Raw genomic sequence first — 27912 nt, forward strand, 5'->3', positions numbered from 1 at the left:
TTGCCATCCTGAGCTCCTGAACAAAAGGCAGGATGTAAATCTAACAAATAAATGAACAAGCTTGGTCCCATGACATGCTAGTGATCTTATGTAGTGAGAATGGACTATCTACCCTGCTTGGTTTTATTTATGCATTTAGAAGTCCTGGGCAATAGAAAGAAAGGCTAGTTGTCTGAAAGTGCTCTTAAATCAGTATACCTGGTTTGATGTTTCACATTTATCCTACTGCTACATTTGGTCTAAGTATAGCTTCTTTTTAAAAACTGTAACTCTTCTTCCAGCCCTCTAAGGAATCACGAACAAGTGGAGAATCATGCCAAATTGCAGATCTCTTCAAACACCATTTTGAAATTGGAGATTGAACACTGCATTTTGGAATACTATTCTAGCAAATCTGGGTGCTTCCTGACAAGACTTTTACTACACATTTTCCCTTTGTCATCTCAGAGTCTTAAGCAGATTTCCAAATTTGTTTGTTCTTGTTGCTGTTCATGTATAACCTCCATCTATTACCACCTTTCTAATAAACAATAGATGCTTGTGATCAACTTTGAAAAAATTAAAGAGGTGGCCTGTAGCAAGATGGTCTTCTCCCAGCTGAACTGAGTAGCCATCACACACCCCATTGCAAGGTTTTCATTCTTTGGGGGAAACAGAACAATGTAAGAAACTGAAACTGAAAATGTTCCAAGACGTTTGGGATGTTTTATTTTAATAAGGACCACTTAATTTGTTCTTTGGCAGATTGCAGCACCTACAAATAAGCAAAAAGAGAAAGATGTGAGAACCATTCCTTTTACCTGACATTTTCCCAAAAGATCAGGCATATCCCTTCAGCTCCTTTTGCAGAACATCCCGTGCCAACTTCTTTGACCCATCCCTTATGCATAAGAGTGCTCAACCATGCTGAAATTCATCTGAAGGGTTCAGCTGGGTGCTTCTTCATTTAACTGCATCACGACACGCGTGCCACCATGAGGGGTTAAGACTTCAGCTCTGCTCTCTGGGGATGATGGGAGTTCTATTTCAGTGTATCTGAAGGGCATCAGGTTGGAAAAGTCTGGTGTAGATCCATATCAGGCAAGACTCTCACTTCACAGGATGTACTATGGGTGAGACTGGTTTTGTCTTGCTCAGCATTCACTTTGTTAATGAGAATGGGATTACTCATTTCAGTACTACATTATTTGCTGCCGTTGCTTTGCTTTTAAAAATCTATTGATGAAAGTTGTTCTTAAATGTTTTGTTGTATACTACCCTCAGGCCGTTATTTGAAAGGCACTATAAAAATAGTTCAATAAACCAGCGAGCCATTCAGCATGCTCACTTTCTTGAACTATGCAGACAACAGGAGCCCAAGATCACCTTGATTAAATCTTCGATTAAGATTGGCAAATTGCATCCAGCTAGAAGACCGATGGCACCACCAAGATGGTACCTGCACAGCTCCTGATGACATTGTCCAGCAAGACCCTCCCTCCCTCCAAAACCCAACCACATATACAGCCAAAGACTTTTATGCCTTCTCCATCATGGCCTCCAGCATTCCTCAACACATAAATTTAACTTCTAAATCCTGGTGAACCTTGGTGCAAACTAAAGCTTTGACTTTTTTTTTTTAATCAAGCCTGTGAACAGGAAATACATTTTAGAAGTACTGGTAGTCCCCAGTTTAAGAACGAGTTCCATTTCCAAGGTCTGTTCTTAAATCAAATTTATATGTAAGCCGGAACAATGTTATTGTATAATACTGTATAAGTAGTATTGTGTAATTAATTCAAATCATTGTGTATTTAACTCAAATTTTGCTACAATAGGCTCCATTCTTAATGATGGGTCATCCTTAAACTGGGCATTCTTAACCAGGGGACTACTTGCATTTGAAGAATTCCCTAGATTAACTGGCCCTGGTCTTCCCATTCTAACCACTAGATGGCAGATGTCTCTTTTAGATGAAGAAGCAACCCTAACCAGAAAAAGTTCATGAAATGAAAAACAGGGTTTGAGGCAGTTGCAATATTTCGTGGGGCCCTGGGTAAAAAAATGTCAGGACACCCGCACCCATAACCATGCTACTCTTTTCAGTTGTCCATTTGTAGTCTATTAAATCTTGATGATAAAATTCAGGCTTCACCCAAATATTGATAATTTAAGTGATTTTTTTTACAATGCAGCTCCAAGAAAGGGTTCTTAATATAGGCCTACAGCAAGCCCAAGGGAAGAGAAAGAGCTCTGGAACTTGCATTGAGCTTAAGGAACCTGAACACAATTAATGCGTGTGCCCAAATAAAATGCCTCACTCATTTACTTTTTTATTCTTTATTTTATTTATGATTAGCCCAGCCTTCTAGGAGGATTATCTCAGGATGGGTAACATATCCTTTTCCAAAAATAGGAAATGATTTAATTACTGATGAGAGGGCCAACCTGACATGTATCACTGAAACTTGGCTGGATGGGGGGGGGGGGTAGCTCTCTCAGAGTTATCCCCAGCCAGGTTTGAAGTGTGGCATCAGCCGAGATCCTGCGGAAGGAGTGGAGGTGTGGTGATTGTCATCCAGGAAACTCTAATGGCTTTCAGGGGTGCTGCACCACAGGTCACTGGATGTGAGACCCTGTTCATTAAGTTGGGCTCCAGGGATCAGTTGGGTTTGCTGCTGTTGTACCAGCCTCCCTGCTGCACAGCAAGTTCCCTGCCTGAGCTTCTTGACGCCATTTCTGGGTTGGCAGTGGAGTTCCCCAGACTTATGGTCTTGGGGGACTTCAATCTGCCTTCTGTAGGGATGGGGTCCAAAGTAGTTTGGGAGTTCATGGCCACTATCATGGCCATGGGCCTATCCCAAATAATCCAGAGCCCGACACAGGACAACAGCCATACACCTGATCTGGTGTTCCTGTTGGAGCAGAGGCTATGTGATCTGAAATTGGGGCAGCTTTTGGTGTCCTCCTTGTCATGGTCAGATCATGCCTTGATTACAATGGGATTCTCTAGCGCCACTATCTACTGCAAGGAGGCTGGACTCATTAGATTGGTCTGCCCTGGCAACTAATGGACCTGGATGGGTTCCAGAGGGAGCTGGGAGTTGTTCCTGCTGGTCTGTGGCATGGTCCATCCTAAGCCTTGGTCACCGCTTGAAATAAGGGGGCAGCTGAGGTTTTGGATCAGATTGCACCCATGCAACCTCTCTCCTCTCAGGGATCCCGGAACTCTCCATGGTTTACAGAAGAGCTGAAGGAGAGGAAGCGAGAGAAGAGATGCCTAGAGCATTGCTGGAGCTCATCAAGGGACGAACTTGACCAACATGGGTTAGGGCTGTTATTAAGGCCTACCTAGTGGCAATAAGGGTGGCGAAGCATCATTACTCCTCCACTCTTATTGCGTCCACAGATAGCCACCCCACGGCCCTGTTTTGGGTGATACAAGCCCTCCGGGTAAGGATGGCTCAGAGAATCTTCTGCAGGGGCATGCAGAGGAATTTTCCCAGCATCTGTCAGATAAAATCGCTTGGATTTGTTCTCAGTTGGATGTTGGCTTTGTTGCAGGTCCGGTAGAGATGCCTAGGGAGGAGTCTTGCCCTGTTATCTGGGAATGGTTTGAACCTGTTGGACCTGAGGAAGTGGACAGGGCTGTGATCTCTTTAGATCCATGCCCCTCCTAGCTGATTAAAACAGCCTGGGGGGGGAGGGGGTTGTGTGACTGGGTTCTAGCGATGGTTAATGCTTCCTTGAGTGAGGGGGTTGTTCCTTTGCCTCTTAAGGAGGCTTTGGTTTCCCCCCTACTCAAGAAGCCATCACTGGACCCCACTACACTGGACAATTTCCATCCAGTATCTAGCCTCCCCTTTTGGGGGAAGTTGATTGAGAAGGTGGTTGCAGGGCAGCTTCAGAGGACTTTGGAGATGTGGATTATCTGGATCCCTTTCAGTCAGGATTTAGGCTTGGGTATGGGATGGAAACAGCATTGGTCGCACTTTTGGATGATCTCTGATGAAGGCAGGACGGGGGTTGTGCATCCATCCTTGCCCTACTTGATCTCTCTGTGGCTTTCAATACCATCGTTCATGTATCATTCTGGATCAGCTCAGAAGATTGGGGGTGGGTGCCAGTGTTGTGCTGGTTCACCTGCTTCCTCCGGGGCCAATTCCAGTCAGTGGTGGTAGGGGAGGAGAGATCCCACCCTTGGCCCCTATTATGTGGGGTGCCACAGGGTTCGGTATTCTCTCCCCTCCTATTTAACATCTACGTGAGGCTGCTGGGTGAGCATATCCATCGCCATGGGGTGAGGTATCATCAGTATGCTGATACCCAATTATACATCTCTGCCCCTGGAGAATTAAGCAATGCTGTGAATGTCTTATCCGGGTGCCTGGAGGTTGTGAGGGTCTAGATGGGGAACAATAGGCTTCAGCTGAACCCTGGCAAGACTGAGTGGCTTTGGGTTTTGGGGCCTTCTGGTTCTGGGACTATGCCATCTTTGGTGCTGGATGGGTGGAACTTCCTCAGACAGATCCTGGGCACAATCTGGGGGTCCTCCTGGACTCACAACTCCTGTGCAAAGAGCAGGTTACTAGGAGGGCCTTTGCACAGCTTCGTATTGTGTGCCAGTTGTGTCCGTTCTTAGATCAGGGGGCTCAGCTCACTGTCAGTCATGCCCTAGTCATCTCCTGTTTGGATTTCTGTGATGCGCTCTACATGGGGCTGCCCTTGAAGAGTATCTGGAAGCTTTAGCTGGTGCAAAATGCAGTGGTGTGGGCAGTTATATGTGCCCCTAGAGTGGTACACATTACACCTCTGCTCTGTGAGCTGCATTGGTTGCCGGTTTGCTTCCGGGTCCAATTCAGGATGTTGTTTTTGACCTTTAAAGCCCTTCATGGCATAGGGCCAGGTTATCTGAGGGACTACCTCTCCCACATCTGCTTGCCCCCTCAGGTCTGACAGAGAAGACATGCTGCGGGACCCACCTACCAGGGAGTTCCATTTGGTGGATCCCAGGTGGCAGGCCTTCTCTGCCGTGGCACCCGCCTTGGGGAATCTTCTCTCCCCAAAAGTGAGATTAGCTCCATCCCTCTTAATATTCTGCAAGTTCCTCAAGACCTGGCTATGTGATCAGGCCTGGGGATCCCAGGGGACCAGGGAGATTTTGCAATGGCTCCCTTATTGTGGTTAATATTATCCTCTCTGTATTTATTGTTTTTAATTAAGTGCTGTACGATGCCCAGAGTCATTTTTATGTGAGATGGGTGGCTATATAAATATGATAAATATAAATAAATAAATAAATAAAATAAAATAAAATAAAATAAAGAAATCTGCTAATTAAAAATACTGAATCTACCCCTAAAAGCTTAGAAAACAAATCTAGCTTTAATAGTCTATATATATTGTCTGCTGGAACCAAACAGCACTGAAAAAAATCACTATACATCTAAAAATGACACTGGAGGAATTCTTAACTGGATGTAATCCAAATTAATTTTAAATCACCATAATCTCTTGATTTCTGCAGAACTGATAATGCTGAGCATTCTTTCAGGGAAATTAAACATTTTCAAAGTGCTTAATTTTGTCTGGATTGGACCAATGGTGAGTTGCTTGTTATCAATCATACTCAGAATTAAACGAACTGTACTGTACCTAGAACCAGGTTTCATCAACCCCACACATTTGAAATTGTTTTTAGTTCTCCCAATATCAGCAAAAGATATTGCCCCCCACAACCCGTTTTTCCGAAACCATTTTGTTGGGCCTAGACAAAATGCAGTTGCTAGGCAACTAATAGTCTCACTTAGGAGGACTGCTGACTGCAGTTGCTTAAGACTAAAATTGCACCACAGTGTGCTAATTCAGATTTAAACTGGTTTAATGTTTCACTCCCTCTTCCCGATGAGTTCTGGGAAATGTAGTTTTATGAAGAAAGCTGTGATTCTTAAACAGAAAATTTTACTATTTTATCAAACTACAGTTTAATGATGATTAATAGATACAAAATCTGTATCAACATATTGTCTGCAGCTGAGCTGAAATTGTAGTTATACATACTGCAAGAAAATGTTTGTCCACCATAATGTATCCCCCCCCACCTAATTTTGGCATTCATTCAGAAGAGACTATAAAACAGAAAAAATATTATCTCAGTCATGGATGGCAGGAAACATTGACTTTTCTTTGATTTGGCTTTGTGACATCACCAGTTCCAAAGTCTGATTAATTACGTGGACTGCCAACATGGACATCCAGAGAGTGGCAAGAGGAGCCAATGAAGAAACATTATCACAACATTGTGAACCATGTGACTTAGGTAGTGTGCAATGTCAGGATGCAAGTATGAAAGTCACATGGTTTGCATTGTTACACCATGAGACACCTATCATTTTTGCACCATTGCAATTTGTCCTGGATGCTTATGAATACCAGGATGCCTATTCAGAGTGACAGTGATCTTTCCTGTTATCATTTTGATTAGGCTTCATGATGTTGTCAAATCTATTTCCTCTATAATAACTGAATAGCACTGCACTCCCTGCCCAATCCCTGGCTATTTTGCACCAATGCTGCAGGTCAGAGAAACAAGCAGCTACAAAGAAATTAATAATATGTGGGTGAAATAAGCACAAGGGGATGTAAGAAATTTGACCCGTCCTGACTAAGGCTTTATTTTACCATGAAAAATATCACTGATAATTTAAAAAGATAAGCAGGATTAGACCTGGTTAGTATTTGGATAGGAGACCATCAGGAAATCTGTGGGCTGTTGGATGAACTGGTTGAAAAGGATCCCAAAAGAAAGCAATGGCAAATGACACTGTCAAGAAAACAACATGGACTGCCCTTGTCAGTTCCTGAGGCCGAGCTCAACTTAAAGGAATCCTTACTTTTTTACCTAACACAGTACTGAGATTCACTCGCTTCTTCTAGGCTAATGCCCTTTTAGAACTTTTTGGACTCCTGGAATGAGCAAAGCATAGCACCAGGATTAACAGTTTGTAACGTGGGAAGGTGAGAAATATGATGTACATGTGTGTGCAGATATGTATACAAAACATATTTCTAAATCTGGTAGAATGCGCTCTCTTTACAGATAGCCAACTTGCAGCAACAGGAAAAAGGGTGATATTTGGCTTTGTGTTTGGTATCTTATAGTACTGTTTGAACACATGCTCAGGTATATTTAATTTAATAAATGCAGGCAGTATGCAAATATATGCATTAGAATCCTGATTTCATAATTTTTACAAGGATGAAAGCAAGGAAACTGACCTCATTTCTCTGATTATTTCCCCTTTTTTTTTCACTTGCAGATTTTCAAATATATGTTATAAAGGCAAACAATATTTGTAATGGGGTTCATAGAAAAATGACAAAGGGTATATATCCGAATAGACAACTGGTTATTCAAACGTGGCTTCATTCTTTACAAAGCTAAATCAGCATTGTCCATGCACCAAATGGAAGTATTAACAGGCTTCTGGGTGTCTCATGTTTTGCAGAACCACATATTTTTTATGACAATGAGCTCTAAGGATGGAATATTTGGTACCCACAAATGAGAATGGAACACAGTATCTTTTTAAAAGGCATGGTTTGCGGGCTGAGTTCCAGAGAACATTATTCATGTAGCAACATTTTGCTGCAGATTCCACTTATCTGGCTAAGCCATCCAACCCAGACCACATATGAGAAAGCAACGTCTCTCTGCAGAAGCCAAACTTCAGATGATTCAAGTAGTCTTACCTGAGTGACGCTGTGCTCTGATAAAGAGCTGTCATCCACCTAAAATGGGAAAAGAAATTCAGATAGTTAAGGAAGATAAAGATTAGCTGGGAGAGGGATAAATAGAATGCTGATAGCTAAGTCAAGAAATCTATAAAAATAAATAAGGTTTATTTAAAAGGGAGAGAGCCTTGACTAAATGGGTTTGAAGAAAAAAAAGACATAAAGCCAATATATATTGACAATTCAGCAAACAAATAATGAATTTGAGAAGCAAATTGCTAATGACGCAAAGACAAAGAGATGGTTCCCGATTTAGTCATGGAGTTTTTTCCATTTAGAGTTAGTCATACTTAGAGTAGATCCATTAAAATCAATGACTTCTAAATTATTAATGATTAACTTACGTCCTACTGAGTCCAATGAGTCTAGTCTAAGTATGCCTAAATCTGGAGCCAATGTCATAAAATTGCCTTGCAGTATGCAATATAATATCCAACTAGATGGCAGTGCCTAGCCAACTTCGGTTGATTTTGAAAAGCTAAGCAGGGTGGGATCTGGTTAATAATTGCATGGGAATCCATCAGGAAATACCACCAGGAAAGATTCAAGGGTGCCTGCCTTCATGCAATACTATTGTTCATGGGAATGTGCCTCAGAGACCATTAGTTTTTTTCAGATTTCACCTCAAAGTTTACAGAGAAAGAAATTCTGCTCTAAAGGGGAAAATCCAACATCAGAAAACCTCTTCTAGCTCATCCAGAGCTTCTAAGTCATGTTCATTCTAATCCAACATTAGAGAGAATTGAAATTAAGCATGCTGGGAAAGAAACCACAGCTTCTCTGGATTTAATGCTTTCCAAACCCTGGGGAGAAATTTGTAACAGCTATAGAGCTGGCCTATGGGATTTCTTTCTCCCAGCAAGAAAAAAACCCCTACATCTATTGTTTCTTGCTGAAGTCACATGAGCAGGCATGCAGATCCTTGAGAGATTCACATGTCAAGAGCCTTTTGAGTAAATTTTAGGAAGACTATGCTCATATATGAGAAGGAATAAAGAAGATTGTGAAATTGTAGGGACAAAGGCTATGAAGATGTAACAGCTTAAGCACTGAATAATTAAATCAAATGGAATATAAATAGAATTTATACTAATTGACAAATTACAAATTAATTATCCAGGCAGACAGCATCCCACAAATATTCTTAAAGTTCTCAGATGTGAAACTGTTGGGTCTTCTAAAAGTAATATGCAAAATTAAATTCAAATCTCCTTCAAGTCAAACTTGACTCCTGATGACTTCCTAACCACCCTTGACAACTAGAGGAAGTGGTTCAGCATTGCTGTCTTCTATGATTTTTTTTTCAAACTTCCCTGTTCATTTTCAAGATCAAAGTGGGCCTGTTATTGCCAAAGCAACACTGAACTCACTGTCCTTTCTAGAGAGGGGAAAAAAACCCTGGAAATTATGGATTTGCAGAAAACAAATATATACATCAAATATAATAATTTATTAAATTTATATGCTGCCCAACTCCCAGTGACTCTCGGTGGCTTACAAATTGTTAAAAACATTTAAAAACAAGGAAACAACACAAAAAAACACAAAAATACCACAAAACAAAAAGAACAAGATGGCAGAGAAAGCAAACCCAGATGGGAACAAAGAAAAAGAAAAGGGGTGTCGATCACCCTTGCCAAAGGCCTGGGAGAAGAGCTACATCTTCAGGGCCCTTCAAAATACCAGGGAGGGGGCTGTCTGAATCTCTGGGGGAACCCCATTCCAGAGGGCAAATGTTGCTACAGAGAAGACACACTTCTGAGGTCCTGATAGATGCCATTGTTTAATCAAAGGAACCCAGAGTGCACCAATGAAAATACTATGGGAGACAGGTGGTCCCTCAAGTAACCAGGCCCTATGCCATGTAGGGCTTTATAGGTAGTGATCAGCACCTTGAATCATACTTGGAAGCAAATTGGCAACCAGTTGTCAGTTGCAGCAGAAGTATTATATGGGCATACTCAGGCATGCCAACCATTGCCTGCACCACTGCATACTGGACCAACTGAAACTTCCATAGAGCACATTGAGGTAGTCAAGCCTTGAGGTGATCAGGGCATGACTGACTGTCTGAAGGGCCCCTGATCTAGGAAGTATATGCAGGAAGGTAGAATCCCAAATAGATAGTAAATTTGAGGGTCTGCCTCTCCCCAGTTATGTTTACCTGTCCCATTAATTCCAGCAGAAGAGGCATGCTCTGGGTTCTGCCTGCTAAGGATGCCATCTGGTGGGGTCCAGGAAGAGAGCCTTTTCTGTCATGGTGCCTGCCCTTTGGAACATCATTCCCTGGAGATCAGATTGGCCCTGACCCTGTTGGCCTTTCACAAGGACTTAAAAACCTGGTTTTGTCACAAGGTCAGAAGATGGGTCTGAGCTCGTGCACTGGTTATGTTAACTTGTGACCGATGGCTCTGTTTATGTGTGTGTTTCTGTTTCTTATGCTTATAATTTTTTAACACTGTTAGCCACCCAGAGTCATGAACTTGAAATGGACGGCCATATAAATTGGAATGAATAAATGAATGGGTGAAAAATAAAACAAATGAACAAATCAATGGAAAATAAAATTTATTGGACCTTTCTCTCTACCAGCAACTCAGCAAAAAATCAGATGATGGTAGCACTGAGAGCATATATGAAGGTAGATATTAACTCAGTAGTTGGGCTTATACTTTACATGCAGAAGATCACAAGTTTGTCTCCAGCATCTTCAGGAGGAGTGCTGGCCATTCAGTACACCCCAGGAATGGAAAACTATGGCTCCTGGTGCGGATGGATGCCAGCTCCTATCCATATGCCATAGGTCATGATGTAAATTAGAGTCCAACAATTGGAAACCACAGGTATCATGCCACTGATATAGACCATACAGAATAAGATCACATAGCAAACGTTACGCTTCCCATGTTTCTAATTTTCTCAACAATTCAGGGACTGCTCAGAGCAAAAGTTATCCAAGGCCTTTTCACTACATAAAATATTTTTTAAATATTTAAACACATATAAATATAGAATCACTATAACTGCTGCATTCTGGGATAGTTCCCTAAGACTGCATGGATAATGATTTTGTAGCCCCTTTCTCATTCCAGTCCACACACAGGAATAGCACTAGTATTTAATATTCAGTGCCTGGTTAATTATGAAGAAAGTATCTATGCAATCATTACGAAAGCATTTTTAAAAAAAACCATTCAAAAAGTTTACCTTATGTAAAGCAAACAAGGAGAATATTCTGATGAAATGTGAAGCTGGAATAGGATTTAGTAAAAACAAACTCTTATTGTCGGTTGGGCTTAAATTAGTCAAGCCTCACTTAAATTCCATTAATTTTGATTAAATGATGCAGACTAAATCAGGATCCAGTTCATGGAATACACTGTTGTGACTAGTCCACACAACATGCTTTGTAAACCAGATCACATAAGCGCATATTGTTCACATGTTGGGATTGACCCACATTTACAAATAAATACAACCTATCCAGCTCATTAGTTTAAACCATTTTAAAACTGTAATCTCACTTGATTCTGAACATGTGACACAGGGATCATGAATATTTGGGATGAGTTAAAAAAAATACCAGAAGAAAAATACAACATGTAATGCAATCGCCACATTTTTTCCATTTAATTGCAATTCCCCGATGTCAAGCAAAGCTGATTAGGTCTCTTATATTGTTCTAGAAAGTAATGTGGTCTTAGATTATCTGTAATAGAAGGACTGTAATGGAAGGCTTTGAGAAAGCTCAGCAGCTTCAATGATCCTTAAAGTGATGCCAGCAATATAAGATCCTGGTAGGATCATCCTTGCTGGTTAAGGTCAAAAGGGTGAAGCTAAAAGCAATCCATTACAGAATAAAGGCAAGTCAGGTTCTGTAGATGTGAGGAAAGTCAACCCACCTGAAGGAAGAAACCCCAAAATCAACATCAGAAGACAAAAGTAAACCACTCCTGTGTTATTGCCAAGAAAAAATGCATGGACATGGCTCACACGGTTAATATGATTGGGTGTCAGAAGATGAGAACTTCTAGATTAAAAGGCACTCCTTTAATGTCAGCCCCACTAGGTAGACCAAACCAGGAAATCAACTCCACAGGAAGGCTAAATCTATCTTTATCAAGACTGGCTATACTGTAACAACAGAATCTGGCAAATCTGATTGTGCTGTACCTTTTCTTCTTTTTTATACTTCAGTGAATCAGTCTGCCTAAGCCACTTCCAAATATTATCTGATTTCTCAGGACTTAAAACATAATTCAGCCCCTTTTGCCTAGGTAACAGTTCTTCCATATTTGCATCAAAGTTATCTTCCTTACTTTCTGAATTAGCTACTAGAGAAAAATACAAACTTTCATGAGTAGACCTGGAAGTAATTACGTGGCCAGGCCAAAGCACAAGGCAGTCTGGTCACTGATGGTACCAATATTGAAAAAGGAGTTCTATATACAATTGGAATATGGAATGTGAGAAGCTTGAAGCATGAAAGTTTCAACTTGTCAAAGTGGAAATCAAGCATACTAAATTGGATATTCTAAAAATAAGTGGATATAGGTGGTCCAGAATGGATCACTTTAAATCAGATAATTACATGATACATGGCTTATTTGGTCAAGGTTAAAGCAAGATATGTTGTTACTTCTGGGAACTCTTTATGGACTTTCGGTTGACATCAGGATTGAAAAGATGATGCTTTATGGATTTGTTTATAGATAAAAGACGGGATATGGGATGAAGAGATAAATGCTTGCAATTGTAGAGGGGGTGAAGTGTCACTAAAATTGTTTATACTTCTTGTGATGAAGTTTGGAAGTCACTTCTTTAAAAATTACATGATACATTATTCAGGTCATGATACCTTAGGGAAGAATGGAGTGACAATGACACTCAAAAAGGTCACAAGTTATTGTGTGCTTGGTTATAGCCCAATAATTGACAGGATCCTACCTATTAAAAGCAAACATTAATCTTGCACAAATGTAAGTTCAACTATAAATGCAGATGTGGAGGACTTTAAAGAAGTTTCTGGCAAGTATAAACTCAGCATTTAGAAAGACATAGTACTGTTAAAGGGTAATTAGAATACTAACATTCAAGAAATGGAGAGCCTGACATTACAGAACCATTTGTATTAAGTAAATGTTATAATTGAGCAAAACATTAATAGGATTTTGTGAAGAAAATTATTTATTTATTGCTAACACTTGCTTCAAGCAACATAATACAGACTTAATACTTGGACATCACTGGATGAACACCACTGGAATCAAATCAACTACATAATAGGAAACAGAAGATGGGGAAGTGCAATCCAGTCAGATAGGATACTTCCATGTGCAGGCTGTGGAACAAGCTATGAATTATTGGTGTAAAATATATTGGTTAAACTTAGAAAACCAAAGTTAAAATTACCAGCCTTCTTGCTGTGCTGCAGCCTCCTTGCCCATGTGGCTCAATACCAGGTCTCGGTTGGCAGTGAAATTCCCCAGGCTTATGGTCTAGAGGCATTTGAAACTGCCACCATGGACCTGACCCAGCTTATTATTGAGCTGATCCACACGGGGTGGGGCATCACATACTAGACCTGGTCCTTGTCTCAGTGGTGGTGATGTGATCTGCAGCTGGAGGAAATTACCTTCAGACCCTTATCACCTGACCTCCACAGGGAGACTGGACCTATTGTCAGTGAACCCTAAGTGCCTAATGGATCCAGTTGGGTTTTAGAGGATAGATTCAGTGCACTTACTCAGAAGGGAACTGGAGGAACTATAGGGAAAGATAAGAATTACTGTGAAAACTGAAGCCGAAAATATATTACCAAAATATCAAAGATAAAAAAATCCAAGTGGTTTTCTGAGCAAGTTATCACAATAGCCAGGGAGAAATAAACCTTGGCCAACAAGAAGAATGTATGACAACTAAATACAGTCTTTCATCATGAAGAAGGAAAGGATAAGGAAAGAAAATCAACCAAGATGGTCAACAAATAGAGAAAAATAACAAGAAAAGAAAAACAAGAAAAGTTTTTTTTAAAAGATCAGAGAAATCAGGAAATTTTACAGCTAATAGAAGACAAGAGTAATCCTGGACAAGATCTAACAGAGGCAAAAGAAGTTAAAGGAAGATGGGAATACTATCTTGAAATCTATTATGAATGGGATTAAACAATGAAAGATAAACTATTTCAGGAACTACTAGAAAGTGAGGTAAGAAGGAAAATAGACCAGCAATCAGATAGGAAAGCATCAAAATACTCATTGAATTGTTTAAAATTGCAACAGAAAAGGCAGTGCTAAAGAGCTAGTAACTAAGTAAGCAAATGTAGAACAAGATTGTGTGGTCTGGAGATTGGAAAGTACAGTATATGCATTGATGCATGAGATGCAAAAAATGTTCAAGTTATCAAACCATTGCACTAGTTCTTCATGCAAGCAAAGTTTTAAGATCTGACAAAGAATAGAGCCATACATGGAGACAGAAATGCCAAATAAAGAGGCAAGTTTAAGAAAAGATAGAGGGACATGAGATCAGATAGTTGACAAGATGAATAATGAAGAAAACAAGAGAATTTACAGAAGTTTACTTTTATTTTATTGACTACAGCAAGACTTAAGATCATTCCAGAATATGGAAAATATTACAACTAAGACTTGTTAGTTGTAATAAAGTCCTCATTAAGAAAATAAAAATAGGAAGTAAAAAATCTTTGTTAATGTTAAATATTAAGAAATCAAAGGTAAGGTCCACTGACCAGCATGCTCAGTGAACTCACAATTGATGGAAAGAAGTGAAGATAGTAGGCAGTTTTATTTCCTTCAACTCAAGAACAGATGGACAATGTGCTGGAGAAGTAAGGGGGAGATTAATTCTAGGAGCAATGAGCAACTTAGATAAGATCATGAAAGATAAATATATGTGTATGACAACAAAGATCAGTATAATTAAACAATGTTTTTTCCAGTAGAGTGTATTTCTATGAAAGCTGAACATTGAAAAAGAACAAGAGAAAGAAGATAAATCCTTTCAAATTATGAATTTGAATTCATAATTACTACCAGCAGTATTATGGACAGCAAGAAGAACCATTCAAATGGAGGAAGTAGACTGACTGCTCTCTTCAGGCAATTAGAAAGAAGAAACTTAAATACTGATTGACTGTGGGCATCTATCTGGAATTTGATTCTGAGTTGATTTTTGATACTGATTTTGATTTAGGTTTTATTATGGTTTCTTTTTGTTCGGATGTTGTATAGCACCCAGTGTTTTTTGGAACTGGGGGGGGGGGTTATACTGTAAGCTGAGATGGTGGGCATCTGGACGAGCTCCAAAGCAGGACATGAAAACAGTACTACTCTCCTGCTTTTGTTCCCCAGCATCAGGCACTGAGTGGGCTGCTGTTCATGCCATCCTGATTAGTAAGTAACAGTACAGTGGTACCTTGGGTCACGAACTTAATTCGTTCCACGACTCTGGTCACGAACCGAATTGGTCGCAACCCGAATCAAATTTTCCCATAAGGTTCAATGTAAATACGGTTAATCCGTTCTGAACCATATGTATTTTTTTTTTAAACCACAAAAATATGAAACAAAGTACAGTACAGTACAGCATGAAGAGAGAGAACACTAATCTTGCTTGAGGTGACTTCTGGCGTGGAGGACAGGAAGGCGGGTGGGGAGGCGGTTATTGTTTGGAGGGAGAGTCCCCCTCCCTACAGGAAGCCACGACCACGTGTCACGGCAGGGAAAATGGCCACGGATCCTGTTCGTCACCCAATGCGGAGTTTGTGAACGGAAGCAAAATTTTGCGAACGGCGCTGTTCGTGAACCGAATTGTTCATGAACAGAAGCATTCATGACCCGAGGTACCACTGTAATTCCAAAAATGTTCTGAACTGCTTTAAAAACTCTTTAGTTTGTAGTCTCCAAGTCACCAAGCTTATCAGACAGACTCAAAATGGGACAAAAAGCAGGCAAAAGCAGGGAAAGACATGAACAAAGGCAAGCATTTACATTATCTAGGTAACTATCTACAACAAAAAGCACAGTATTTTTTTTCAGAGCCACTGGAAATAATACTGTGGGTAATGAGCATGGACAGTCCCAAAGGAAGCAGCTTTTGGTACTTCCAGTTTTAACCCTTTTATGTACCCTTTTATGTAGGGATTTTGCTTTGTGTCTGCAGTTCTTAACACATCCCATGTTGTCCTTAAATAATGTGGTTGGGACTGGTTCTTTTCTCTTAAAATCTAGCAACAGCTTGTGCAGCTTTTCAAGTTCTCTGCATGCTTGTTCTGCAGCACAGAATTTAGTCTCTGTAGATGACAGGGCTACTAAGCTTGTTTTTAACCCTTTAATTACACCACTGCTGAAAAGAGATAAAAGTGGGACACCAGGTGATCTATTCTGCACCATTTAAAGAAACAGTTTGGTGGACAGGGATGGTACATCTAAAACCCCACACAGAAAAGATCCCACCTAAAGTGTGTTTCAGTATGGGAAATGATGAGACCGACCAACACTTTTCTTTCAAGGCAATAATGCTAGCCACTTTCAATAACAAGCTGAACAGTTATTTCCTATTTTGGATTTGCCTGCAGACACCCATTTCCTAGGTCTCTAACTTTAAAGGACAAAAAAACAATAATGAGAAAAATTACACTGACACCACAAGTAGTGGGAAAAAAATCTGTGTACAGAAAGGATTCGAATGAATGGTGTGCACCTAGGTCTCTCAGAGGCCTAAAAAGGTTTCATTCTATCTATCATCCATCCATCCATCCATCCATCCATCCATCCTCTTCTAAAAATACTTGATTATTATGAGTTAGCTAGAGATATGAGTTCTCCTGAAAGACAATTCATATTAATTAATTAATTCATTCATCTGTATGAATGAGGAGGAGGGAGTGGATCCCTTTGGTTGTACTTATTCCCTGAGATGTCTAGTTCTTTATGGGAGCTCAAGTTTCTTACTTTCTTTTAATTATAGAATTACAGCTCTGTTAGGACAGGGCCAAAACATTTTTCTGCCTGAACTAGAGCAGCAGATGGTCCTTCCTCTCTCTCTCAGCCCCATCATGATGCATAGTACTGAGTTGCTTTGGCACCTGAAGCAGAAAATCCAATCTACATTTCTCCCTGGGTATTAAAAGCACCTTCATAATAACTAAAAGAACTAACCATTTGGATCTGTTTCATGCCTTCCCAAATCAGCTGCCTGAAGCAATCATCTTATTTTGCCTAACAGTAGCAATGGCCCTCCAGTATCCTCTTTTCATATCCTGGTGAGTGCTTCAAGAAGGGTCTGAGGCAGTGTTTCTCAACCTTGGCAACTTGAAGATGTGTGGACTTCAGCTCCTGGAATTCCCCAGCCAGCACTGGCTGGGGAATTCTGGGAGTTGAAATCCATATGTCTTCAAGTTGCCAAGGTTGAGAAACACTAATCTGAGGTGTAAAAGAGGAACAAGGGAGAGGGTATATCTCTGGACAATCGTAAATGAGGTCCAAGGTAAACAAATATTTCAGCCCAGCCAGTCAACATGCCACACTTAACATGCTTAGAGGGAAGTGATGTCTTACTTCTGCTTCCCACTTTGGGGGATGTTTCAATATTTGGACAATCTTTCCGGCATAGTTTCATTGTGGTCCAAATTAGTGGTGATATAATCAAAGAGAATGAAGCCATAAGCTGCAGGCTCGGGATTCGTCTAAGATGGAAAGAATTTTATGAGGAAGATAAGTTGGAATAAAAGCAAGGATGAAGCAAGAGTCACCAGAAAGAAAGAAATACAAAAGAAAATTAGAAAACCACAGTAGACTCACTCTAAAATTCAGCTTCTGGATGACTTGCTGGGAATCACTTTCCATAATCACACTAGAATTAAAAAAAGAAAGAAGTTAAGGATTTTAGGAAGAAGAATTTTCAGTCTTGTTAATGGTGTGAAAATCCCTGGAAATGATCTTAAGAGTTTCCAGACAACCTGACATGTTTCCTGAGTGTTCATTAACAGTGATCACCTTGCACAGCATTAAGCAGCTTTGTTCACTGAAGTCATTCTTCTGCAGGGAATTAACTTTTCTTCTAATTCAATATTTTGTTTAGGTTCTGAGTGTTAAAATACCATAGGCATCAATTGGTCAGTTCTGATGCCATCAGAATTTGTGAGATCCTTGGGGAGCTTTAAGATATTTATTTTGGGTTTTTAAAATTCTATCATCAATTTTATTCTGATCTCTCTCTAGCTGTTCTGCCGAAGTGTGAGCACAGCCTCTGTCTTCCTATAGGAGAAATGCCCTGGTATTTAGTTATTTTTATTTCTCCCATTTCTCTTCCATCAGTTCAGCTGCAATCCTGTCTCTTAAAGAGATGAATTTTCCTTTACTTATGAATCTCAGTCTGAGCAATCTATCTCCCAGGATGGGCAATTCTCATCCACAGGCCACATGCAGCCTTCAACCTAATTGCACGTGACTAACTTATTTTATATTTCATTTGCAATTGTCCCCTTTTGCAGAACCACCATGGCCATTGGGAGAAATAGAGAGAAAAAGGTTGACCACATCCACATCTAGTCTGTTCTTGATCCACTACCTACAGCTCTGCCCATCACCAGCGTCTCCCACCTTAGATTAACTCTGTAGGACTGCAGCCCTTGTCCACATATGCCTTTACAAAGATAACTGAACTCAGGGAGATTTACTTCTGATGACATGTAGAAAATCACTGTATGGCTGTCTCAAGAAAGTAGGGGCAAGCACATTTCAGAAGAAAATAAAGGCATGTCTTGAAATGTGAATTAACTTATCCCTTATTTTTACTTTTCAACTGGCTTTCTTAATGTGACTTATGTGGCCACTGGAGAATCTCTCAACTACTTCAATCTCCCTCCATCAGTATGATGAACCATGGCAAATATATTTATGTCCAGATTAAAATTTGAGGGTAACATGATGAACCAGTTTGCCAAAGCTTGCCAAGTGTATTTTATAGTGGAAAGGGATTCTAAGTAATATTGCACAAACTGTATTTAAACAATACTGGGTAGTAGTGGTATGAAATGTATTTAAACTGTCGCGTTTTTCCTGTGATTCTTTGCATATAATGTTCCTCCTTCCACAGAAATCTCACCCGCCATCAACAATCTCATCCACTACAAGAAATACCCCATCCATGTTGTCCACCAGAGTTCGCTTCTCCACATTCTTTCTAGATGCAAGAGAAAATGACACCAATGTTAACACCTTGATGTATTATCTACATTTACTTTCCAAGACATCCTGTCCTTTATATTTGTTGGAAAGTTTTCCCAGAACTTCCAATATCATGGCCAGACCTACACTGGTTTAAGAGTTAATGCTTTCTCCCAGGAGTCTCTAGGAATTATAATTCCATAAAGGCTGGGATGGGGCAAAAGACCTTTAAAATAGAGAGTTCTCAGCACCTCATCAAATTACAACTTCCAGGATTCAGTGTAAGAAACCAGGATGACAATTAATCTGATAGAATTATACAGATAGGTAGTGTAGATGCGTCCCAAAGCAAAACAGGAGCTTATCTAAAAATCCCTGGAAACAGGGAAATGTTTCTGGAAATGGGCATTTCTTTCCAAACATAATGTTGGTTACAAATTAAAGTGTAGTTCAGGAATTAACGATGGGGAATACATGTCCTAATTGATTTCATTTGCTTAGTTGTGGCTATTCTTTTGTACACCACCTGATTTCTGCTTGTTAGTTGTCTATGATCTGGATCATGTGGACTAATATTTGAGGGTTTCAGGTATAGCAAATAGGGCTTTGATGTCCTAGTAGGTCTCAGCTGGAGTGTCTGGAGGGGTGGATGTCAAAGACTGGGTTCTGTTCCCTGGATTTTGATCCTGTAGGCAGATTGCTATCTTTCTTTGAACTGCAATACCCAGGTGATATACACTATTTAGTCCCTTCTGAAATGTGTACATCTCTCTGTAATGACTTTTTGGCTTCCAGAAGTAGCTTCCAAGAGAATACAAAAAAGCAAAGAATTACTTTTTAAAAAGTCAATAAAAATTCACTTAAAATAATTAACAGCAATGTTAAAAGGCTTAGAACATAAATACAAAGGTCTCCATTCAGTGTCAACACGATAGTTAAATCTCTGCGAGAAGCTGGGATATCATTGCCAAAAACAGCAACCAACTTTCTGGTTGCTATTTGGCTTACTTCTGTTGAACTTCCTGGAGAAGATCCTCAGATATTGACCTCCATGCAAAGTAGACACCAATAAGATAGCGATAGGATATTTACTTCTCTGCAATGGGAGGCCAATAATAGAGAGCATAATTCAGAGGACATGTTGAATTTCCATACAAGGAACTCCATTGGAAAAAAATGATGTCAATCCAACAGAGCCAAGATTAGATTAGAAGTGATAATTTTCTGTCACAATGAGTGAAACCTCCAGAGAAATTTTCTTGTGCCTTCTTTTCTCTTTGAGAAGAAGGGCTGTGAGTTGTTCAAAAGCATAGTATAAACCATAGAGGACTGTGGCATCTTAAAGACTTACTGTTTTATATCACATCAGCTTTTGTGGATCACATTTATACAATAATAATAGCACTAGTTTTTAAAATGCCAGAGGCACCTGAAGAAAGTATAGATGTTTCTCAGGGGGATTTGCTTTTCTTAGAGCCTGCAACATGGCTTGCATGCACAGACTAACCAAAGTCCTTTATTCTGAAGACAGTGTTTCTTGCCAGGTACCAGGTCACTATTTACAGCAACACCCAAGTGGGATTATCATTCATTCATTCATTCATTCATTCATTCATTCATTCATTCATTCATTTATTCATTCATTCATTCATAGATAGATAGATAGATAGATAGATAGATAGATAGATAGATAGATAGTATATGATTATATATATTCATATACAGAAAGATTATGGGTAGGTACAGTGCTATTGACCAGAGTCCTGATATTCTGTGCTTCCCATTCTATAATTTTGGAGCTTGGTAAGGTGATCCTTGATCCCCAACAGGATCAGCAAAAGTAACTCACCGCAGCATATGACTGAGAGATTCAAAGAGACAGGAAAGAACTGACATCAGCATTAACTAGAAAAAAAAATCGGATCGAGAAAAGAAACTCATATCAATAAGAGTCAAAATCTGGTTGCTAAGCATACAATTCTGCCTGAGCACTGTTCTTCTGAAATCAGCTGGAAGCAGAATCAAATTGGTGATTCCACAGAGCTCTATCATTTAGCATCATACTATCTTTCTGCACAAAGATGATTTCGTAGTTATTCAGGATTCTGTCCAACCAAGGTGAGTCTTGGCTTTAATCAGAAGTTTCCTCCTTGTACAGGTAGTCCCCAGTTTAAAAATGAGTTCCATTCCCAAGGTCTGTCCTTAAGGTGAATTTGTATGTAAGCCAGAACAGCATTATTATATAATGCTGTATTAGTATAGTGCAATTAACTTGAACCATTGAGTATTTAATTCAAATTTTGCTACAATAGGCTCCATTCTTAACTATGGGTTGTCCTTCTAGGAAGCGAATAAAGAAATACTACCTGTAGTGTATTTCTTTATTTGCTTCCTATTCAACATAGTCTTGCCATAGAAATAAATTGTGGGGAAAGGAAGCATGCACAAACACGAAACAGAAACTAAATACAAATTACGAAGTCTAGAATATTATTTTGCCACCCATTTTGCTCATTTACCTAAGGCTTAAAAATGGTTTTCAAAGGACACATTACCTCATTTTCATGGGAACTTCCCACCACATAAAAGAAAAGATCAATGCTGCTTTTATAAACTATAGTTAAGCCTTCCAAGAAAGCAATCTCACCTGTGAGAGAAAAAGAGAAAAGAGAGAATTATTTGGGCATCATGTTCAAAGTATCTGAAAACTGAGAGGCTGATGGTTTACCTGATCTTAATTTGGCTGTATCCATCTAACATCTGCATGATTCAGGAATTGTGGCCCAAAAGGAAGATTTCTACTGACTGTAGGCACTGTTGATATGGTTTAAAAAAATAAAACCTTTCAAAGTTGCAGATTTGAGTTCCTGGCCACCAGACCTACGACCTATGGTTAATTTGGTAGCCAGTAGAGTTGTGCCCGTTATGAAAATTATTCAGAATTCTGTGCTTTGGAAGTTGCCCAGCCATGAATACAGCCACTTTCTGCAACTTGTTAAAGCAGCCTCTCCTTTTTTTTCCAACTTCCAGTACTGCCTGAAAATAAGTATGCCTGTTATAAGAATTGCGCTCACTTTAATGAGTCAACTCCTTCAAGTAATTGCACCTTTCTCAGGCTTGCACAGAAGCCTGAGAAAAGATGGGTTGTTTTAATGAACAGCAGAGAGATGCTGTGTTCATGCTGCCACAAGGTCCAAAGCACCAAATTTTGAATCATTTTCAAAGCATGCCCAGTCTTGAGCTTAGATGAAAAATATGTCTGCCCTTCATGATCACAACCAAAAGTTGCCATTAAGGGTTTTCCCCATTTATACCTAACGACAGCACACATGTACTCTGGGCATATAAGTTTCTGAAAGAGGCCTCTAAACTCTGCAATCTCTCTCTATAGCTTGTGATGTAGTTCTTCATGTACCTCTTTGCTGCTGCTGGACTGGGTTCACATGACAGGCTTAACCCCAAAATCAGATTAACAAAACATAATTGCTGCAATCACATACATGCCATGCCCCCAAATGTACCATATTACGGCTTAATGTGACAGTCTGGTTCAAACAACAGGCCAAGGCAATGGTCAGGCTTCTCATAAAACTCTGAACCACAAGCTGCACAACTTCATTTAGCCCAGTCTAAATCCAGCCTATATGTTCTTTGTTACTCCTCGTTGCTTGAAATACAGTACATTTTTGTACCAGAGGAAGGAGACTAAGGGTTTCTCTTTAGCAGGCCAGATTGTCCAGTTGCTGAGTTTTGAGATGAACTCTTACTCACTGTCTGTCTTATGAGTTTTGTTGAAGACGTTTCTCTCAAAGCTCTTCTGTTCTTTTGTTGATGAAAATGTGTTGTCATAATACTGTGGATAGCCAGAACAAGAGGTTTAAAATAGGGATGAAACAACAGAGGAGTTGGGAAATGATTTGCAAACAAGAATTATCTTTATCCAAGATCACATACATCTTATATCAGTGGAGAGAACTTTGACTCAAGAGATGTTGCTGCACTCTAGCTTCCATCATTCCTCGCCATTGACCGTGCTGCTTATGGACAATGGAACAACAAAATCTGAAGGGCTATAGGCTGTAGGTAAACTCTGAGCTACACTTCAAAATGGTACTATTCTCCCGGGGACAGAAATTGGAAATTCATCTAAGTTAAAAAATGGCAGACAAAAACATCACCTGTCTTTTGTAAAATAAAAAAGGATTCTAGATTTATATTCAGCAATATTTCCCTCCAAAAACTTTTGGATGAAAATAAACAATTATAGAATTTCCCCAGATATAATTACTTCTTCTTATGGCCTTTTTCTGACAATACAAAATGTTCTTCACCTATGTTCATATTTACTGAAGTTAAACTTCCCTAGATGTGAAATTTGGTAAACTGCTATGAATAGTTATTGTAGTTATTGAAATAAATGCCACCATAACAATAAATACACCATTGTGTGTGTGTGTGTATATATACTGATATTCACAGGCAATGTAGCTGAAATTATGTTAACTAAATTCTCAAGTAGGAAGTGCAATATCTTTATTTGAATTAATTTAAATTTTTGCTTTCACTAATAACTAATATTTCATAGGACTAGCCTTCACACAATTTTAGAATTCTAACTACTGGTATACTTAGTCAAAGATAAGGTTGAAAATGCAACAGTAACACAGAAGAGGCCAAGGTTCATGGAAAGATATCCATCTATTTGCTAACACTAGACATCAGAACTCAACAAAAAACTACAATGAGCTTTTTTCCTAGAAGCTCATTACATATAAATAATAGATCTTGGGGTTGCTTATCCTTGGCAGGCATTGTTAAAAACAAAATGGTGGACTATACTTGGATCTGACAGAGCAGTTTTTATATTCTCAAGTTCTTGTGCTTAGTTTAGCCCCCCAGTTCTGTCCAGTGAAAAGATTAGGTAACAGGTGATATAAAAGACTTTTGCTGCCTCATATCCTAGATAATTCTGCCTTTTAGAGTAGATAATTCCAGACCAAATGGACAAGTACGTTTTCTTCAAACATTCAGTAATGAATGTAAAAAGGAGTTCCAAGACTGACTAACTTTACCTCTTGGATGCCGAGGTGCATATTAATAATGCCTATGTTATGACTGATAGCCAAAAATAAAAAACAGGTCATATATTTGTGTTCAGCCCTTTGAGGTAGACCAGGTCAGGAAACCTACTCCACAAGATTTACTGGAACTGTTTATTGATACAGGCTATAGTAACAGAATCCTGAAAGCCTGACAGCATGTTCCTTTCCTCTTATATGAAGGTGGAGACAGTTTTTTCCTAATGCTCTCTTTCTGTCCTGGGCTTAAATCTTCTTTAACTGCTATCACGTACCTTCTCCAAGGTCATCTCTGTGATTCTCTTCAATTTGTGATCTGTGCACTGGTAATTTTAGATGCTAAACTTAATGGAGTTATGGGGTGGGGTGGTGATATATTTAACTTATGCAATAAAGCAGATATATATTTTGGAGATCTCCTTGATGGGGTCCTGGACCTCTGTGACCTAAATTCTGACCTTGAGGGTACCACTGCATGTATATAGGCTTCTCTCCAGGATGACAAGAATCCTGATCAATCAGGATTCCCATTCTCATGGACAGCAATCTGTGCAGATACAACCATCGTGTCTGGTATCCTCTTTAGTCTGCAGTAGGTGACAGCATCTAACTGACCTTGGCTGATCTTGTAAAGCTAAATAGAGTTAGTACTGGTTAATAACTTGATAAGAGGTCCTCAGGAAATCTGGAGCTACAGGCTAGACTGGGAACTAAAAAAAATCTGAGAAGATCAGGGCAAACTATCTCTTTATTGTTGCCAGAGAAACTATATGGACCTGCCCATGTAGTCACCAACAGCTGAGTTTAATTTGAAGGAGTTCTTAACCTTTATTTTAGACTGATGATGACCAAACTCCAGATGGGGACAGTAGCATCAGTGAGAGGCAGTAACTGGTATATTCTTAGAACATTATGGGGACTGATCAATGAATAAGATCTATAATCTGACTTGTTATAAAGCAATTGCCTATATTCAGTTCTCTACATAATAAGTGTAGCCAACCAAACTTATGCATGATTACTAGATGTAAGGATCACTGCATTCATGCTGGCTTATTCACTTGTACTTTCAGTTGGAGTTAGTTAACAATTGCTTTAGATAATTATTTTATATTTTAATTATTTATGTTTTATCTTTGATTGTAAAAGCACTCTAGATAGAAAGATAGTGGATGATTAATATTAACATTAATAACAATAACAGTAATGATAATGGGGATCCCAGCCTTAGTTAAAATCCCTGTTGAACACAGTGGGATTGATTTCTGAGTAAACTATTCATATACTTATCCTATAAGATGGCTAGAATTTAAGTACATCATTGTATCCCAAAAGAAGCTATTGTTTATATATGATCTGGGAGCAATTCTGTTCCCTTGGTCTCCAAAGCTGTGCAGCAGAAGATGCAGAATAAGAATGACCAGTACATGACTTTCAGCTTGGAGAACAGCTTGGACAATTGGGCTTTTTATTATAGAAAGTAGACAGCTGAGGCAGCTGGGATGCTTAATGGAGCTTTATAAAAACGGCACTGTAGAGGAAATGAATTGAATAGGACGTAAGTGATGAATTGAGAGTGAAAATGTTTTCCCTGTCAGAATATGATAGTGTGGAGGCATTGACCAAAACTGACATATAAGAGAAAAGGAATTTCTTCCTACAGTAAAACGCAATTGATGGAAATCATAGGATGTTTGCAAGCAGCAAAAATTGTTTAAAAGGAATAGATGGTGAGGAATTCTCTTGGATAACTTCAGAGGCCCCCAGGGTCACATATAGTCTCTCAGAAGCCTCCAAATTTATTTTTTTGTAAACACAGAATGATATATATATAGATAGTAATAAAAGGGGGAAATTATTAAATACATATGTGTGAAGGGGGTAATCTTATGAACTTTAAAATTAAAATTAATTGATTTATTTTAATTTTAATAACTGTTTAAATCAAATGCAGTTTTTGTTCTGGCTTTACTTCTTTGGGAATACATCCAACTATGCCAGTCTAAAGCCAGCTGTGGCCCTAAGTCTGAGAAAAGTTGCCCACTGAGATCTGTTGACCTCCTAGAATTCTTACCTGGCGCCACAAGTAGGTTGCTGTTTACAGTAGCTAAATGATCCAACAACGCATTCCTTACGTTCTGGGATGTGATCAACAAGCCCATCCCAAAATTCAAGGGATTTTAATTTTTAGAATTAAGCTGGTCTCATTCTTGCCAGCCTCTGGATTATCCAAGGGCCTCAGGTAAGCTGTTTTAATTTTTTCAAAAGAAAAAGTGGAATGTTTATAAACTGCAGATGCAACAGGCAAAATAAACCTCGCATTGTATTCCCTTGTCTCTTGAAATGTGTCTGGCTTCCACTGTGCTATGGAAGCCAAGAGAGAGGGAATCATATTCTCTACTTTAAACAGTTTTTTTTTTTTTTTAATTCTCTCTTGTCCTTAGGTTTATCAGAACTTCAATAAATAAGCAAAATTTCAAACAAAATTGCTAGAAGTATCCTACCTTGGCCAAAAGTCGTTGTCCAAAGCTGTCCAAAATGAAAATTGCTTTAATAGTATAGAGGGATGGTTCCTAGGATCAACATTAATTGGTTTTATTTCACTGCAAGTATTCAGACAACAGCCTAAATAATTAAACAAATAAATCTGAAAGTGAGACCCCTGGTGTTCAACCCCTATTCAACAGGCTTTCCTGAAACTTTTGTTTCAGGAAAACAAAATACTATTTCAACTAGTATTTCTACATATCATGTCGTTAATGTACCTCATTTTCATTCCAACCTGTCATTTCTTTGGTTTCTGTACTGCTGTTCTGGGTTCTATTATGTCTCTGGCCAAAGCACTCCCATGTTTGGAAGGCATCACTGGGCTCAGAGAAAGGTTTCCAGGCAACCAACATCTTCAGTATAGACTGTAAGGTGGTAGACACCAAAATCAGCCCAGCAAGGACAGAGGGGGCTGGCTGTGGTGCTGGTGGAGATGGGAAACCAGGTAGAGGAGAGAAAGCAATCCTGCATAGCTGGGATACACATGACAACCTTTTGCTACAGATTCAATATTCGTAGGTTGCTGTTGTTGTTAATTTGTTAAGGATGTGCCAACGTGTAGCAAACTTTACATGGCCATGATCTTATCTTGACAGCATAAGGAGCAAATAAACATCAAAGCAGAATCCGCCCAAAGAACTTACGGCTGCAAAGGTGTCTTGATTCTTTCAACAACGCTTTTTTCTCTCTGTGGGTCTGCTCCCCTTTCCTGCCCCATTCTATCCACCCTACCCAGATAACGCTTTTGGTCTGACTGGTGTTTTCCTCAGGCCTCCCAGCAGCAACCCGGAGGGTTACAGTTCAAGAGACTCAACCCAAGGAGAACTAGGCCACTATTAAGACCACAGCGTCCAGCTTCTATTCCTCTTAGGAAGATCTTCCCCTCTAGTCTCCCAGCGCCTTTTCCTCTCCCCGGCCGAACGCGTGCCAGAAGTTGAGAGCGCGAAGTTCTGCGCAGGCATTTGCTGCGAAGCTTCCCCCTCCCCCGTGGCGCCCGCCTCCCTTGCAGCTGCTTCCCCACCCGCGTACCAGCAGCAGACCGGAGGGGATTTCCATGGCTCCAGCCGGCACTCCGGCGGCGCGATCCGCACCTCCTCCTCCTCCTCCTCCGGGTCCCCTAGCCACGTTCCCGAGGTGGTCGTGCTGACGTGGCCGGGCCTCTGCTTTTTGCATCTCGGATCGCTCCACGCCAGAGCTCAGCTCGGACCAACTGAGCTGCTCCGCCCCACTCGGGCATTGGGTGGGCTGCAACGCTCCCCCCGCCTTTCCGGCCCCCAAGTGTAGAATGAAGGACCACTCCTAAAATGTCCACGCAGGGAAGG

At 39.8% G+C, this 27912-nt stretch overlaps 1 protein-coding gene across 2 annotated transcripts; it reads right to left on the reverse strand.

Annotated features, from left to right (window-relative positions):
- Nucleotides 1–685: 685 nt before the first annotated feature.
- On the reverse strand, nucleotides 686–27912 carry COPZ2 (coat protein complex I subunit zeta 2). Of its 2 annotated transcripts, XR_455790.3 has the most exons (10): nucleotides 27620–27912; nucleotides 26548–26616; nucleotides 22737–22818; nucleotides 21521–21612; nucleotides 20815–20870; nucleotides 18904–18981; nucleotides 17598–17649; nucleotides 17355–17482; nucleotides 7732–7770; nucleotides 686–754 (listed from the first exon to the last, which is right to left on the reverse strand). XR_455790.3 is itself a non-coding variant. In XM_007420140.3 (9 exons), exons 1-9 carry the CDS (start codon nucleotides 27761–27763, stop codon nucleotides 707–709), a joined length of 660 nt encoding a protein of 219 aa, XP_007420202.2. In that variant the 5' UTR covers nucleotides 27764–27911; the 3' UTR covers nucleotides 686–706. The 2 variants fall into 2 exon arrangements, 1 of the variants encoding a protein (XP_007420202.2); XM_007420140.3 differs by lacking the exon at nucleotides 17355–17482 and having other exon boundaries at nucleotides 27620–27911.

The sequence above is a fragment of the Python bivittatus genome, unplaced genomic scaffold (genome assembly GCF_059951505.1).
Source record: "Python bivittatus isolate LINGU-HERP-01145 unplaced genomic scaffold, Pbiv_v1 ctg000410_np1212, whole genome shotgun sequence".
Taxonomy (NCBI): Eukaryota; Metazoa; Chordata; class Lepidosauria; order Squamata; family Pythonidae; genus Python; species Python bivittatus.

What these genes read in the sequence shown, in the direction of transcription:
- COPZ2 (XM_007420140.3), bottom strand. Translation starts at nt 27,763, where the DNA reads ATGCAAAAAGCAGAGGCCCGGCCACGTCAGCACGACCACCTCGGGAAC. An exon ending in TCCCCTCCGGTCTGCTGCTG is followed by an intron (nt 26,617 to 27,619) that starts GTACGCGGGTGG and finishes TGTTGATCCTAG; the next exon opens with GAACCATCCCTCTATACTAT. An exon ending in CAGAGCACAGCGTCACTCAG is followed by an intron (nt 755 to 7,731) that starts GTAAGACTACTT and finishes GCTTATTTGTAG; the next exon opens with GTGCTGCAATCTGCCAAAGA.